Source organism: Harmonia axyridis, chromosome 3 (genome assembly GCF_914767665.1).
Source record: "Harmonia axyridis chromosome 3, icHarAxyr1.1, whole genome shotgun sequence".
NCBI classification, from domain to species: Eukaryota; Metazoa; Arthropoda; class Insecta; order Coleoptera; family Coccinellidae; genus Harmonia; species Harmonia axyridis.
Genome location: NC_059503.1, coordinates 6,040,195 through 6,057,901, shown reverse-complemented (window position 1 = coordinate 6,057,901; position 17,707 = coordinate 6,040,195). Strand labels below are relative to the sequence as shown.

At 33.9% G+C, this 17,707-nt stretch overlaps 2 protein-coding genes across 2 annotated transcripts; one reads left to right on the top strand and one right to left on the bottom strand.

Annotated features, from left to right (window-relative positions):
• Nucleotides 1-1,649: 1,649 nt before the first annotated feature.
• On the bottom strand, nucleotides 1,650-12,388 carry LOC123675940 (stabilin-1-like). The gene is made up of 5 exons (XM_045611518.1): nucleotides 12,224-12,388; nucleotides 10,910-11,053; nucleotides 3,877-4,029; nucleotides 2,907-3,182; nucleotides 1,650-2,099 (listed from the first exon to the last, which is right to left on the bottom strand). Exons 1-5 carry the CDS (start codon nucleotides 12,312-12,314, stop codon nucleotides 1,744-1,746), a joined length of 1,020 nt encoding a protein of 339 aa, XP_045467474.1. The 5' UTR covers nucleotides 12,315-12,388; the 3' UTR covers nucleotides 1,650-1,743.
• Nucleotides 12,389-14,493: 2,105 nt separating this feature from the next.
• On the top strand, nucleotides 14,494-17,012 carry LOC123675938 (dolichol kinase). The gene is made up of 8 exons (XM_045611516.1): nucleotides 14,494-14,867; nucleotides 14,924-15,162; nucleotides 15,226-15,446; nucleotides 15,507-15,689; nucleotides 15,755-15,964; nucleotides 16,019-16,295; nucleotides 16,365-16,442; nucleotides 16,710-17,012. The coding sequence occupies exons 1-8, from the start codon at nucleotides 14,803-14,805 to the stop codon at nucleotides 16,844-16,846; spliced, it is 1,410 nt and encodes a 469-aa protein (XP_045467472.1). The 5' UTR covers nucleotides 14,494-14,802; the 3' UTR covers nucleotides 16,847-17,012.
• The last annotated feature ends 695 nt before the right edge of the window (nucleotides 17,013-17,707 follow it).

Here is a 17,707-nt window from a genome sequence, read left to right as displayed (position 1 = left end):
TACACCTAAACGTGACGTCATCACTCTGATTGGTGATAACATCGTACATACATTTCCCTAATTCTGTGGTTATTCCGTTCATTCTTCCACATCTTGTAGAACAAAATCGTGCGAGAATATATCAGAAACGCACTGTTTTCATGGTTATATTTTATTATTCTATGTTGGCACTCCGAACTTTCCGCCACGGCTTTATCTGTCAATTCATCAATTTGCCTTAAAGAAATCAGTTCTGCCAACCAACATTTTTCAATGCAAAAATCACTAAATGATATTTATGGAAATATTTCATTAATTTCAATGAAAATGCAATTAATTAGAGAAAATAATGTATAATACTCGTACAGAAGGCTCATTCTACCACTCGTTCATTCCAAAACTCGCCACTTCGTGGCTCGTTTTTGAATTTTGAACTCGTGGAAGAATATCAATGCCTTCTGCACTTGTATTATAGATAACTATTCTGTATCAAATTGTTTTTCTATTAATCTCAACGTTTGAATTAAAACAGTCATCAAAACTTTTTGTTGGTGAGAGCTTTAATACACAGGGACGTCGCTAGGGGGTAGGGCGGCAAAATTCAAGGGCGGCATTTCAAGCTTGATCTCATGTGTAGAAATTCAAAGTACCAAATGAGATTTAATTCAGTCAGCAACAACAGGAAGGAATACCGACAAATTTTAATAACATCAAAAACCATAAAAGGTCCGCATTATACATCATACTCATAAATATCCAGATGTGGCGTGATCCCCTCATAGTGCTATTTACGAGTTATTGACGCTAAAAAAACACATGCACTTGTCGGCGTTCCCTTTACGTTGCCGAATTTTATGGCCACTTGGGGTTCTGGATTATTTTCTTTTCAATTCCCTAATCAGAATGTTGATTCCTCAGAATGGAATGCAAAATATAAGAAAACGGTTCCATTTCATCACTTCCAACTGATACTTCTCAAGAAATATAAGAAGTTTTATTATTTCATACAAAATTTCATTATTTTATATTATTCTTCATTTTTTATATCAAATTAACTAGTATTGGGCGTGGGCGCATTCGAAGTAGATACTAGTTCATCCCCATCATCCGATTGTTTTACTCGATAATCTTAAACAAAAAAAAACAAATTTTCAAGCTTTTTTTTAAATCGAAACTGCAGGGCCCACTCTAGAGGGGCGGCAAATAATGGAGGGCGACATTATCTACATTTACTGGAAGAACGAATTAAATAATTTTTTTTTTTAACGAATTTCACTAATGATTTTTTTTCAAATTTACTAATATTAAACATCTTTGCATCGTGAATAAATATTCATCATATCAAAGAAAAAAAAACGAAGGATCTGAAACCTGAACTCAATTAATATATTTTATCCATTATTCATTAGAATTCAGTTGAGCACGTTTATTGTTTATTACATTCCACTTATCCTAAATCATCTTTTGAATTAAAATTTGAATCCATAAAAACTAGAACGGTAGAAACGCTGATCTCGATGATCTCGATCATCCAATACCCATTCTGCGCAGTTAGCTTTTGTTAGGGCGGCAAAATGAGGCTCTGTCTAGGGCGGCAAAATGGGTCTCCGCCTAGGGCGGTAGTTACAGCCATCTAGCCAATTATCCAGGAATAAATGAAAGTAAGTACGTTAATACAAAAAGTTTAATTTTTAAAGTGTATATCTGTAAAAGTTTCAAAATATTCGAACAAATTTTACATCTAAAGAATGACTGATCTAACACTCAGTGAATAGATAAAGTCATAAACAAAACAACAAAGACAGATATCACTGTTATGCCTTTATTTCCTAATAGTCCAGAAGATCCACCAGATAGACAAATGTTATCATCATAAGATTTTCCGTAAAGACATGTACAAACTCCCCTGGCACAAGCAACTTTGTCCTTCAACTCTTTGAAGATGAGACAATCGCCGATGTCGAAACAAGCATTACCAGGTAAGGCATCTGCTCTACACTTGACTAGATAGCCATGGAAGTTTTGAGGGCATGAACATCTCTTCTGTACACAGATTGAATCTTCCAGATGAGCAGAACACTGAGCATCTTCTGTGCAAGGATCGTCGAATTTTAGAGCAGCTGAAATTCAGTTGGAAATTACGACAATTAACTAAGATATTTTTGCCTTTGTTTTCTAAATCATCTCAATATTGCATGGATTCTTTCTGAATATGGTTCTTATCTCGAAACATTTTCATTTTCAACAAACTGTGTGGCTGTTTTGAATCGAATCGCTAGTTTGGAGTTTTTGCAAAAAGTCTAGTTATTTTTCCCAACTACATATAATAAACTGTATCTTGCAAGTGAAAAGAGTAAGGACCCATGTTTGCAAGAAATTTGTTTTTATTTTTATTCGTAATATCTACCTCATCAGTTGGTTACACTTAAAATTCATAGAAAACCTGGTGTGTCTACTTATACCTGTAAAACTTTCAGACGAAACGAAAGATTTTTCAGAGTTATACCTACTTGATTTCGAGGGATTATATTTGACATTTCTCTGGATTCTCGGCTCTCGTGACTTTTGAGTATAAGAACAATATTTTATATTCTATGTTCGTAACAATCATCAAAACTTTGTCATTATATTCCATTCATTTCATTGAAAATTCGATAGGAACTGAATTTTAATTTATTGTGTAAGTTTGTAAAGTCTAAAATCAGTATTTCATTTTTAAACGGCGCCAGGCAGATAGTGGGAATTCGAAAATATCTGAAGAGCGCCACAGAACTCTGGTGAAACAGAACACCAAAGTAACAAGTGGGTCTCTCAAAAAGTCTGAAACAAAATCGAATCAGTGCACACACCAGGGATTCTATGCATAGTTACACCTACTTTGGGACACCCTGTATAGGTAAATCTCCCTTAGTTTTCGACTCATTTACCTTTCAGACATGTGTTGAGGTTCCAAGATCGAACATAGCCCGCTTCACACGTGCAGGTCTCTCTACAAACTGTGTTGCTAGTCTTTAATTGACACTGAATGTCATTTTCACACCTCTGTCCCAATTTTCTGTACTCGAGACATCGTTTCTTGCTTTGGGACGGTGTCATACCAATTGGGCATGTGCATTTCGACTCGCATATTGCAAATTTGTACTCTTCTATGGGACTCTCCGGTAGCAGGCAGTTTTCGTCCACCTGACAAAATTCGTCCAAATCTGAAAAAAGAAGAAGAATATTTCAACTGAATCATAGAATAACTAGCATTAAGTAACGAGTGTTTATTTGAATTCGTGGTCAAGAGTGCTGTGGAGAAATTGGAGTTGATTTTCTGTTACTATATTTACATTTGTTTACATACTTCGAATCTGGGAAGAATATGGTACAAGCCAAGCGCTAGTTGTAATCACAGAAAATCAACTGTAATTTCTCCACAGCACTCTTGACCACGAATTTAAATGAACGCTGGTTATGAAGAGAACTGTCAACAATTTTGAATCCGCCAGCTGATGAAGGGACAATTAAGCCTATTTTCCACTACGACTTAGATTTATGAATTTTTGATACGTATTAATTCTTCATTATTGACCCACTTTGTTCGGTTTCAAATTGATAAATTGTTTTTAAAAACGATTTGGACAATCAGATATTCATAATTATAGACAGGAAGGAAGGTACTATTTTATTGAAATTTTGATTTCTTCGGTAGGAACAACTGTTTTAACGTTCTAAAATATTGTCAGCGCCGTTATGTTGCCGCTTGTATCAAAAAGTACTAAAAACTTCGATATTTCAAATCGAACATCCTGTATATTATTACATACTCTATATGACAACAAGTTGAAATTGCCTCTATAGTTTACGAACAGTTGAAATAATCACCTTACTAACCTCAATTTTATTGGTACTCACATTTGGTTTCATAACATCGGTTTTTGACTCGATGTGATACTGATCCATCGCAAGAACAGAATTTATCGATGTCATCGCCAGCACATACAGCCAAGGCACCAGCCAAAACTTTGCACTGGACATCCTTTTCGCACTTCTGGCCCAATTGCAATTCTGTGGGAATAAATTATGTAACTGGTTAAAAAAAATATTTGAAAGAGACGGTGATGTGAAGACACTAGTCTACTTGTCCATTCATACTTGAAATTAGAGATATTTATTCTTACAAATCACCGATTTTTATGGGGTTTTCATATAATTTCCTTAAACAATAATCTACATGGAAGAAAGTGAATATTTTTTGCGAAGAAATTATTGATATGTACTTTGTAGAGAGGACTAATATATTTTTAAAATATTCGTGAAAAAAAATCTACCAAAAATCATCACAATAGAGGTAAAATTTTAATTTCGTGATAATCATTGTATAGAGCTGCCCTCTACTTCTTCGCTTCGAAAAAAGAAAGATTATGAAGTGAATGTACAGGGCAAATAAGCGGGGTAAGCGCCTATATCTCAGGATCCATTCATCGTAGAGACTTGCGGTAAAAAATTTTACCACTAAAGTGTACAAGAGAACACACTGGAAATTGTTTTGAAGTTCATACCTCTACCGCTAGGGGGCGTTATAGCTACCGTCGAGTAGAAAAATTAATTTTACTCGAAAATGTTCCATATGAAGATGAAGAAAAAATATCATCACTGTAATCCTTGGAAAATTCTTTATCTTTTTGAATTGTCACTTTCAATTTTACGACATCAAATAAGGGTAGGTGAAAGGGAATAATCTGACTGATTGAAATGCCTGTAACTTCAGTTTGGCTCGACATTTTTGAGCAAATTAGATCTCGTCTGAAAGATAATATCTTGTTGATTGAGGACAAAATATAGTGATGATTAATTTGTTTTTTGCTGCTTTCGATAGGGGGCGCTTAGTCAGAAGTTCATTGTTTTGTTCATTTTACTGCGAAATTTCAAATGTAATGAATTTTCTCAACAGAAACAGAAATTCCTTCAAATTTGCATGAAAACACCTGAAGGTCGCAAAGCGATAATTTCATGCGTTCTGAAGTTATGGCCGAAAGAAGATATTCTCCAACTGATGCACTGCGAAAAATCAAATTGTGTTTTAAATTTTGACAGAAACAGAAATCCCATCAAATTTGTATGAAAAAACCAAAAGGTCGCAAAGCGCTAGTTTCAGGCATTCTGGAGTTATGGACGAAAAAAGATATTTTTCAACTGATCCACTGAAAAACTAAATTGTGTCTTCTTTCGGCCATAACTCCAGAACGCCTGAAGCTATCGCTTTGCGACCTTTTGGTTTTTTCATACAAATTGGATGGGATTTCTGTTTCTGTTAGAAATTAAAGACAGGTTTTTCGCAGTGCATCAATTGCCTTCAGGTTTTTTCATGCAAATTTTATGGAACTTCTGTTTCTGTTAAGAAAATCCTATCATTACATTTGAAATTTCGGAGTGAAATGAACAAAACAATGAACTTCTGACTTAGCGCCTCCTATCGAAAGCAGCAAAAACAAATTTATCATGACTATATTTTGTCTTCAATCGACAAGATATTATCTTTCAGACGAGATCTAATTTGCTCAAAAATGTTGAGCCAAACTTAAGTTACAGGCGTTTCAATCAGTCAGATTTCTCCCTTTCACCTACCCTTATTTGATGTCGTAAAATCGAAAGTGACAATTCAAAAAGATAGATAATTTTCCAAGGATTATAGTGATGATATTTTTTCTCCAACTTCATATGAAACATTTTCGAGTAAAATTCATTTTTCTACTCGACGCTAGCTATTACGCCCCTAGCGGTAGAGGTATGAACTTCAAAACAATTTCCAGTGTGTTCTCTTGTACACTTTAGTGGTAAAATGTTTACCGCAAGTCTCTACGATGAGTGGATCCTGAGATATAGCCGCCTACCTCGCTTATTTGCCCACCCTGTACATTCGTACTCCGTATAGTAAAACCTAATCCTTAGAAAATTGAAAAAAAATAAAAGATCCTTCATGGGAATATTGTATCATTTTATTGATTGATTCGACTATGTAGATCACGAAAATGCTTGCAGTTGGGCGATCATTACATTATTTCAGAAATAATAAGTAAAAATCTGAAATTGATAATATTCCGGAGGCTGCAACTTCTCCTGGACGTAAGCTACACTCTTGAAACCTCAGTATGTTTTAGATCGGAACTTGATGTTTGAAAAACGTTTCTATTTGAGGAGTCTGTGACGAATAATTCGGGAGATATAACGATTTTTGTAGGAAAATTCAATTTTTTCCCAAATTTCGAGTTCAAATTTCCTCAAGTCCTCTATACCTAAGTTAGTATAGTTATTTATAATACAAGTGTAGAAGGCATTGATATTCTTCCACGAGCTCAAAATTCAAAAACGAGCCACGAAGTGGCGAGTTTTGAAATGAACGAGTGGTAGAATGAGCCTTCTGTACGAGTATTATACATTATTTTCTCTAATTCATTGCATTTTCATTGAAACTAATGAAATATTTCCATAAATATATCTTAGTGATTTTTGCATTGAAAAATGTTGGTTGGCAGAACTGATTTCTTCAAGGCAAATTGATGAATTGACAGATAAAGCCGTGGCGGAAAGTTCGGAGTACCAACATAGAATAATAAAATATAACCATGAAAACTGTGCGTTTCTGATATATTCTCGCACGATTTTGTTCTACAAGATGTGGAAGAATGAACGGAATAACCACAGAATTAGAGAAAATAAATTATACTAACACGTTCTCCAATGTTCACCCCGAATTTTGAAACACCCTGTATAATAATAATAATAATAATAATAATAATAAACTTTATTTGCAGATAATATACAACAGAAATAACCAATCAATCAAAAAACATACTTCTATATATCCTATAATTTTATCTGCAAAAAGGAGACTTACGACAGTAAGACTGTTTATATGTAAGCTCCCAAAAGTTCACCAAGAACAAAAAAAAGATTCCAGCACTGAGCATATAGTTGGATACATTGAGAAAAAAAAATTTTCTTTCGTACATTTAGTGAACTTAAATAGAAAACTTGAAGAGAAAAAAAAAACCATCGGAGATCAAGCCTGCGTCCACATAGCTTAGGACCTAAGCCTAAAGTGAACCTGTCAACAAAAATTGTGTGTATGACTTTTTGAATTTATATAAACTAAGGGATTTCAGAGGAAGAGGCAAACCATTATAGAGAGAAACAATATTGAACGTGAACGACCTAGTAAAAGTGGTTGTAGAATGGGTGGGCGCGGAGAGGAGACCACGGTGTCTGAGATTCAAAGTATGAACATCCGAGCGCAATTTAATTTTATTGAAAAGATATGGTGGAGTTTTATAAAGAATGATCGAGTGAAAAAGAATCATCGAGTGGAGCCTCCTACGCTTTTCCATATCTATCCAGTTACAGTCCTTGAGTTTGTGAATGACTGGTTCGAACTTCCGGATCCCATATATAAACCTCAGGCATGATCTCTGTACCTTCTGTATCTTCTTACTGTACTCTCTGGTTAAACAAGGACCATAAACTGCGTCGCAAAAGTTGAAATGACTAAGAACCAGAGACTCCGTCAGCAAAATTTTTAATTTTGTTGTCAGATAATGCCTGTGAGGGTATAATCTTTTTAGGTTTGCATAAGCCCTTTGAATGCACATTATTACATGTTCCTTAAATCTCAATTCTGAGTCCATCAAAAGTCCTAAGTTCCTCGCAGAGCTGACGCAAGTCAGCTTAACATCATCCAATACAATACTCAGTCGCGATTGAACCTGTTCCTTATGTCTGCCAAATACAATCATCTTGGTTTTAGACGAGTTCAAATTCAAGTGATGCCGACGAGAAAAGCAAGCGAGAGCTCTCAGATCATCATTCACTTTCTCACATGCGCTTTCCACCTCTGATGACAAAAAAGTATGGAGTATCTGGGTGTCATCTGCATAACGGAAATCGATACAGTATTTCAAGCCGTTCGTGAGGAAGAATGTATAAATGCAAAAGAGCAGGGGACCAAGCACGGACCCCTGCGGTACACCGCAATGAACTGGTTCCGGCGTCGAAGAACCCTTATCTGTTTCGACGTATTGAGTACGACCAATCAAATAGCTGCGAATGAGCTCAACCGCCGAAGGTGCAAACCCAATATGCCCAAGAATTGCCAATAGGAGAACGTGATCAATTTGATCGAACGCCTTCGAATAATCCAACAGAACAAGAATGCACGTTTTACCTGAATCAATTGCGCGTAAGATCTCATCAACCACATCCAGGAGTGTAGTACCACAGCTATAACCCTTGCGAAATCCCGACTGCCGCTGAGGTAGAATGTTGTATTTCTCCAAATGTGCCCTTATTTGAGAAGCAATTATTTTTTCGAAAATCTTAGAGCAAGTGGGCAAAATAGCTACAGGGCGGAGATCATTCAGATTGTGTATTTCAGTTTTCTTAGGCAAAGGCATCACTCGGGCTATTTTCCAAGAGTCAGGAAACACTGATTTCAGTAAACACGAATTAAAAATATTGAGTAGGAACGGCACAACTCGAGGACAGCACAATTTTATCATTTCCATACTCACTCGATCTGATCCAACAGCATTTGATTTCATTGATGAAATTATAGAGATTACCTCCTCCTCAACAACAAGGGTGAAAGTAAGTTCCTCCTCAACAAGTCTCAAGGGCATGGTAGAATAAAAGTTCAACAAATCTCGATCAGGAGTCCCCAGTCTCTGAAATTGTAGGAAAAAGTTGTTGATAGAGGTAGGGTCATTCAAAGCTTCGGGCAAGGCTGCTGAACTCGTCTTTTTGCTATATACTCCCACCTCGTTCAATTGCCTCCAAACATGTTTCATACCGGATTTTATTGTGGAGCAGCTGAGGTACGATCTTTTTTCTGCATTTATTGCATTGGTAGTAGCATTTCTCATCTGCTTGTAGAACTGCCAGTCCTGAGGGGAACTAGTCCTCCTGAATTTTTTATAAGCTTTGTCCTTCTGCCTTTTCATCAGTCTGATAGCCTCAGTGAACCATGGCTTACATTTATTGTTTATGGTTATCAACTTCTCTGGTGCGATGTGATCGTAAAGATCACATAGAAGTTTGGTGAATGTTGCTTCCTTCAGATTGACATCCTCAACATAAAGTAAACTGTCAAACGGAGTGACCGAAAATAATTGGTCAAGAACATCACGATCCACTCTACGTAATGATCTGGATTTCAAAGTACGGTTCTCTAGTACTTTCCGATCGAAGTTCAACCTAACATAAACCAAAGAATGGTCGGACAACTGTCCCACAGTATCCACTCCATGGATGAGATCCTCACTCTCAGATGAAGTCAAAATGATATCAATCAGCGTAGCAGACCTGTTCGTAATTCTTGTGGCAGAATCAATAATTTGTGCCAAATTAAACTGAACGAACAGTTCAGACAATCTCCGGACCCTAAAGTCATCAACTCTTAAAAAGTCCACATTTACATCACCACCGATAACGATATCACTACTCGAAGGATGATATCTTAAAACAAGGTCCTCAAAAGAACTAAAAAATTCTGAAAAACTACCGGATGGAGGTCGATACATAACGCAGATAATTACCGACTTACCATTAATCCCAATTTTTATCCACATTTGTTCGAGACAACTAGTAATTCCCCCATGCAAAATCTCATAACCTAAACTATCGCGTATAAAAAAACCAATGCCTCCCCCTCTGGATCCTCTGTCTTTTCTTATAAAATTATAACCAGGTATGTTAACCAGGCGCGCAGGCACACCATCGGCCAGCCAAGTCTCGCATAACCCGACTATATCAAAATCATTATTATGGAGAAAACTCCGAAAATCATCAAAACGTGCGAGTAAAGATTGTACATTGTAAAACGCTATGCTCAAACTCCTCATAATCTATGAACTTATCAAATTAGAATTTAAAATAAATGTATCCAACCAATTAACATTTCAATAAATAAAGCAATACAAAAATTGGAATAAAGGCAAAAAAAAAATTTTAACAAAAAAATAAATTTCTATAATCCCTTTATACAGCAAGGGTTGTTGAGTTACTCCACTCACAATACTCAACTTTTTATAATACCTTCCATTTCTTCAGTGGATCCGACGATGTGTTTTTTACCCTTCCATTTAATGAAGATTCTGCCATCAAGAGACCAAACTTCCCTTCTTCCCACTCTTTCTTTAGCACTTTTGAGTAATTCGTAGTTTAGTTTACTGAGTTCTTCGACTAATAATAGTTGGGAATTCTTTAAATTTCTTTTATTACGGAAAACTTCATTCTTAGATGATACCGATGTAAACTTTATAACAACAGGTCTAGGGCGATCTTGACTGATATTCTTCTGTCCAATTCTATGGCAATTCGAAATTACTGACTTTTCCATCTTAAATTTTGAAACCAAGATTTCCTGCACCGAATCTTCCAAGCTCTCTTCAGTTGTCTCCTTCAACCCCAACAGTCTCAATTGTTTACGTTTACCATTTTGTTCCATCTTATTCAGTCTTAAATTTAATTCGCTTATCTTTACTTCATTATCTATGGATTTCCCTTCGAGTTCACGAACACGTTCTTCAAGGCGGTCCAGATGTTGTTGGACAGTGGATGTTACCTTATCGGCTACTTTTATCGCCAGGTTTGATAAGAATTCCTTATCTGACAGGCATTCGAGAATGCATTGTTTTATATTTTCTTGTTGTTGTTTTGAAATTGGCATTTTCTTTATTAATTTGATGAACGAAATATTACAGAGTAGGCAGAAGAAATAAAAGTTCTATGAATTACCCTAATAGGCAGATATGTACTTCCAAACTTATTTTCACCACTGAATTCAACCATAAAACTCGGGAGCTCAACAAAATGTGTCTACTCAGTGCGGAGCATCACACATTAATAATATATATAATATAATAAACAGGTAACTTCATTTTTTCCATCTTACCTTCTAAGCATTCGTAATTCTTGCCCTCACTGAACATTTCAAAACCATCTTTACATTTACAATGCCCTGGCAAGTAGTTGTCATTTCCAAAACAGAATGCATTTGCTTTGCAGTCTTTATCAACGCTACATCTAGGCCTTATAACTGAAAAAAATCTCATATTTATTTATTTATTATATTTAAATATTCATAGAAAATAAGAGAAAAAAGGTCTAACGTGAAATCAGGAGTTTTTTAACGCTCGTTGATTTATGCGCCAATTGCGCCCTTGAAGATCACACAATATAGGTATATATGAATGAACGAGCGTTTCCTGAGTTTCCTCATTTTTAAATTCTTCTTGAACTTTCTATGGTTCTGGCTACGCGATCAATATGAAATTTCGAAAGAAGTTTGAAATTAGATTATTTGACATATTATAAATTCAGAATTTTATCTCAATTGAATCAGCAAGTTTGAAATAATCCCTAAAACAAAATTTTGACTAGTTCCATTTACAGATTGTCCGTTTACAAACTTCTACAGCATTTGGGATCCGAACTTATTCTGGATTTTTCAAATGTCTAGGTCTATCCGTTCAAGAGTTATAGTGTTTACGACCGGACATCGTGGCGGTATATTTTCGGGATATAAACACACGAAAAAATATTGAAAAAATCAGTTGTTAACAGTTGTTTTCAGGTAATAGTATATTCTGAAAAAAAGTTGCCGAATGGGCTCCTATTCCAACACGAATGCGAAATTCGAAAACGAGCGACGAAGGAGCGAGTTTTGGAACGCATGAGTGTTGGAATTGTCTTCTGCAACTAGTACTAGACGATATTTTCTCTATTTCAGTCAAGTTTTGTGAAATGTTGTCGAAATTCGATAAAAAATTCATATTATATATCCTAGTGACATTTATATTGTAGGTATCTTAGCAGTTGGTGTGACTGTTACGAAAATTGACAGATTACGGAATTTGAATCCTAGGTAAGTTTCGAATTTTGAAATACTTTACAATACGCATTAAATTCGTGAATTATATCTGACAATATAAATTTAACGCCACCAGAATTAAGAAAAATTGCATTTAATGCTGCAAATCATTCCACTATATCCAAATTATTATTATTATATCGACAATTATTGACGTTTGTTGAAATTTAACAGGATTGGAAGTCAGTATAGACAACCACAAAACGAAAAATATAACTGAAAACGATGCTGTAATGAGTTCATTACAGCACTGTTTTTAAAACTGTAATGAACTCATTACGATACTGAAATAGAGAAACATGATATTTAGCGAAGCCTAAATATGTTTCGACTCACTTCTAGCAGAGGTTATGGGTTCTTCTTCACATGAAGCGTAACAAAAAATAAATAACACTAGCCAAGAATGCGAAACAATACCCGTAAGCATTTTAAAAAGGAGGCCTAAAGGCCCTTTACACTTTGACACTCAACTCTTTTCAGGTATACTATTGAGATTTAGATAATTAGAGACTACAATCTTATCATTTTGTTTATTTACCGATAATAGGTTCTGTCTTGTTAGCTCATCGTTAGATATCATTTGTGATTCATTTTCTAAAAGTAAAAGTAGTCAGACGACTTCCATGTTTTGTAACTTTGCTTTTTTGTAGAATTAAACATTTTTGGAAACATTGAAAAATACCAAAAAATTTGTTTATCTAGTTGTAAAGTTTGGAGAGTAGGTAATTTATATTAGGATTTTTGAGGAATGTATCATTTCTCTATCGTATAACATTTTTTTCATTATCAAAATAATAGGGAAAGCAATGTTGTCGTGATTTTTTTTTATAATCGAAGTCAATTGGATAATAAGGAATATGTGAAATATAAGATTATTTCGATGACAGCTACAGAATCAATGATTCTAAATTGGGATTTCATCACAAAATGGTAACTTTCTATCACTTGATATAGAACAATAAAACTTCGTATCAAATGCATTTCGTCTGAACATACATCAATTGATACAAAATCATTTTTCTGAAATACATATATACGCTCTATTAGTGATGACGTCAAACACCCCCATTTTTGGTTCTCCTGTCAGTGTTTGGAATCCAAACAAACAAATTGTCATTCAAATTAGTACGTTGTCGTTGAAGAAATTGGCTTATTTTGATAAATAAGATTATTCAAAGAACGATTTTACTGTTAATTGATAGACAGAAGGCACGAGATTAATGCAAGTAAGTTCGAACTTGAAGTTCAACTAATAAACACGGCTTTTTACAAAATCTAGGGAATGATACATTATTCAAACTTACTGGTATTAACCTCGTTCCTTCTGTCTATCAATTAATACTGAAATCGTTCCTAAAATACTCTTATTTATGGAAATAAGTCAATTCCTTCAACGACACCGTACTAATTTGAATGACAATTTATTTGTTTGGATTCCGAACACTGACAGGAGAACCAAAAATGGCGGTGTGTGACGTCACACTAATAGAGTGTATTCCTTACGGACCCCCAATGAAAATCATCATAAGGTATTTTACTTCGAAACAAACGATAAAATAAAAGCTCACTCGTTGGATTATGAAGTAATCACAGCCGTGCACAGCAAGTGCACTTCCTCTTGGTTTATAATAACACAGACTAGTAATCTGTGATAATAATATGCAAAATATGATCTACTACAAATTCAACCTCATTATTCGTGGATCTGGCAACGTCCGTCCAAATAAATAATATAATTCAAAGAACTTCTATGTTCACAATGATTGAGTTCTGTTTTACTCAGTGGTGCAAAAGTCGAAAGGACAGTAGTGCATTAGCCCATTCTGCAACCACCATAAATGCTAATAACATTCTATCTGAACCCAATCTGGAATCTAAATTTCAGTTCAATCGGATGAGTATTTCCTCAATAATTGGGTAAACAAAATTTCATATCATATAAATAACTCCAAAACCTTTGGATGGATTGCTCAGTAACGAAATTAACCGTGATATTCTCAGGCCCTCAAATTAACCCAAAAATTCAAAGTTATTAGCAAATTTCGTTCGAGAGTTATTGTGTACAAGGCGGCTGAGATGACGGAAAGAATTTTTTCGACTTAGAATTCTCCATCGGTGAAGCGAACCGCATCTTTCGACAATTAAAGATATTTTCGCAAAATGATGGCCTGATGTTTCTTGTTCAAGTGCGGCAATATTTATATTTTTGAAGCAAAACTCTCGAAAATATCTAAATATGATCATCACTTTTCTGATAAACGCCGTATAGAAATTCAATCATAAGATTTACAATGAATAATTATTATCATATTTACATAAATTTTCTCATTTCCCGTTGAACGAAATATTTGATCTGTTGAGTATTACTGTAAACAGTGAGCGGATTCCATTTTTAATACTGCTCGTTAACTATTATAAATTATGCAAATATTGGTCATTCCTATAGAAATCTATATTTGTTTTTCAAATTGAGTTAAATTGGAAGAATTCAATACAATCTTTTAATACAACATTTATAGAAAAAAAAAGTGTCCACTAAAAAAATTTTCCAAAATAAAAAAAATATATATTTCTTATCAGACATACCTCAATAATAATATAGTACATGAATTAATTTCATGTTGAGTAATTAAAAATTACATTATCTCTATGTAAATTCGAATTTCCCGCGTTTTATCCTGGGAAGATAACCAACGGCTTATCAACAAGACAAATCACTCTGTCGTTTGTATTCTATGATTTCTGTGGGTTAACCTCAACTCTGAAAAAACTTTAACGGACAATAATGCGGTTCAAAAGATAACATGATTTTATATGATTCATCATAACTTATCATGATAATATATTTTAATTGAACAGGTTACAATAGGACAAAGTTCTTACTTGGATAAGTTCCTCTAACTTATAAACTCACAATGAGTAAATTGAATACAAATTTCGATATAATATCCATTGAAAAAAAATTACAAATCGAAGTGAGGTAAAGTTGTGGCAAACACTCAGCAACTACAAGACTTTTTCATTATGATTTTTCAGACCTAATGCCAGCAATGGATTGTGGTTGTCATTTCTTCTACCTATTGCTCTTATAATTTCTGCATTGAAACACTATGTGGTGTTGAGTGATACATACAAGTCGTTACTGATTTTTTCAATCGGTATAATTTTCACCAATATCTTTATACTCCAAGCATTAAAAAGAAAACATTATGTATCAGTGTTTCACTTATGGATATTTATTCCGTTGTCAATATTATTTATTTCTTTAAATCAAGGTAATCAAGAGTTTATTCATAATATGTTATGGAATTCACATTAAAACATTACCTTATTTCTAGGGACTGTTTTTGCTATCTATAGTGGATTTTTTTGTACCATCTTATATAGTAGGATTTACTTAATGGTGCTCAGAATGTTTCCCAAATCTTTTACTTTAGGAGAGGCTGCTTTAACAGCACAAAGTGTAGCGATATTGTTATATACAACACTGCCACATTTTTATTATTCTATTGGAGAACCAATTACTAAAACTGGCAGATCATCTACTATTATTATACAGGTAAAATATAAATTATTTTCAACTGTTTGGAAGTTATGGTCACTGTAATATGATTTTCAGATGGAACTCTTGGGAATTATGATACTAGGAGGGTTTTTATATTATTTCAGCATTAAAAACATTGCTGTTTACTTTTGGGGTTTTCTGATCTTATTAACTACTTTTCTGTTTCCGTTGCATATTTTTCTACAGAGAAGCCCTATTCTATGGATATTGAGTTTGCTTTTAGAGGATCTAGCCACAGTATGTTTAAAAGCCTATCTTAATGTAAAAGAAACTTTTTAAATTGTCTAGTAAAAATATTGCAGATTAGAATGGTCTCATATTGGGTAATATGTGTTTGTATAGCTACATTAGCAATAATAAAACAAAGGAACACAGGTAATAAGGCATCATCCTCAAAAAGAAAAATTTTCCACATTTTGGCTGTCGCAGTTTATATACCAGGATTGATGTATAAGTGTAACCTCTTGTATCTTGGTAGTGGCGTGTTACTTGGGATATTTTTTTTACTAGAGGTAACTTATAAGCTACATTGGTCTCATGTACCTAATTTTCAATTTCTTCGACAGATTTTACGTAATCTAGCTATACCTCCACTTGGTAGACTTCTACAAGAGAGTTTCATGACTCTAAGTGATGAAAAGGATGCAGGATTACTTGCTGTTACCCCTATCTATCTCTTAACAGGATTCACAACTCCTATTTGGATACATCCTTCTCCTTGTGACATTACAGATTCGGCTTACTTTGAGTTTCTACCACTTATCAGTGGTGTACTATCTGTTGGTATAGGGGACACAGTAGCGAGTGCTTTCGGATCTAAGTATGGCAAACATTTTTATCATGGTAATTAATGAAATTGATATTCAAATAGTAGAATCTTTCACCTAGGATATTAATTTTTTTAAATTGTAGATTCAAAGAAGACTATCGAAGGAACTCTGGCTTCTATTATCTCCCAACTATTAACAGTATTTGCTCTATATGAAATAGGTGAGTTCCAGAAAATATTTGTAATTTTTATTTGAGGGAAAATGGAAAAAGTGTCTTCTTTCAACTTACATTTGTTGGTTCAAGGGATTATCAGATCAGAAAATATTTCCTCTTGTGAAGAAAATCATAGCTATCTTTTTGGATAACTTGCTTTATCAATGAACTTCACATGCACACAAAATTTCAGGAAAAAATAACAGATAAATTCTGAAATGTAATCTTTAATTGTTTTTTGTATATAGATGTAATGTGTAAATTTTGATTCAGGATTTATCGCTAATATGGACCAGTTCAATTGTGCAAGAATAACAATGGCTGTTATACTTACGTCTTTCATTGAAGCTAAGACGGATCAAATTGATAATGCAATACTCCCTCTGATTATGTATATAATATTAATATAAAAATTTGTGGATGATGCGTAAAGGCTAAAAAGTGATATATTCACGCCTCTGTGATTATATGTCTATACCCTGTATCTTACAGAATAAGTCATATTATTATTAATCAAAAATCTGATATGTATATTTTGTATAAAACAGTATTTATTTGAATAAAACTTTTGTCGTAGTTTCAGAATTTTCAATTCATTAAAAATTTTAAATTGCAAAAGTATTATTTGCTGGGAATGCCATTTATACAAAAGTCAATAAATGGACTCGCCTTCACGTGGCTTCTACTCGCATTGCTTTGCAGACTATCAAAGAGAGGTGTTGTGAAGGATGGAGTTATTAATGGCAATACATGCGAATTTACTATGGGAATAACACGGTTTTAATTTTTTTTTAAGAAAAACATTGAGATTTTCGGATGAGAATAGTATTGAAATAGCTAAATAAATCACATTTAGGAACTGTATGGTATAGATTTTCATGATATCTAAAATTTCTTTCAGAAAAAGGTGAATTTCATTGAGTGCTATCTGAAGGAAAATATTTTTTAATTTCTATCCAGAGTTTTTATAGATAGTTCAGTATATCAATAATATTATAGATAATTAAATTTATATTCGATATATTGTAGCTACAAGTGTAACTGAACTTTAGGGAATTCCAAAATTGTGATAAATAAAAACACAAAAGAAAATTTATGAAATTTTTAAATTTTATGTCAGTTGTCTCCAGAAAAAAATAGCCCAAATATTTTTGAAAAATGGACTGAGAAAATAGTGAGTGTTATTGGGGATGAAAGTGCTATATTTTTCCTTTCAAATCAAGGACAATTCAGCCTTACATTCCTAAAGTTTATATCTTTCTTTACTCTAA

Excerpts from the sequence above, each read along its gene's own strand:
- LOC123675940 (XM_045611518.1), bottom strand. The coding sequence starts at position 12,314 with ATGCTTACGGGTATTGTTTCGCATTCTTGGCTAGTGTTATTTATTTTT. Across the intron at positions 11,054-12,223 it reads ACCCATAACCTCTGCTAGAA|TTATAAGGCCTAGATGTAGC; the intron begins GTGAGTCGAAAC and ends GATTTTTTTCAG. Across the intron at positions 4,030-10,909 it reads GAATTACGAATGCTTAGAAG|AATTGCAATTGGGCCAGAAG; the intron begins GTAAGATGGAAA and ends TTATTCCCACAG.
- LOC123675938 (XM_045611516.1), top strand. The coding sequence starts at position 14,803 with ATGAGTAAATTGAATACAAATTTCGATATAATATCCATTGAAAAAAAA. Across the intron at positions 15,447-15,506 it reads CATCTACTATTATTATACAG|ATGGAACTCTTGGGAATTAT; the intron begins GTAAAATATAAA and ends TATGATTTTCAG. Across the intron at positions 15,690-15,754 it reads TTTTAGAGGATCTAGCCACA|ATTAGAATGGTCTCATATTG; the intron begins GTATGTTTAAAA and ends AAAATATTGCAG.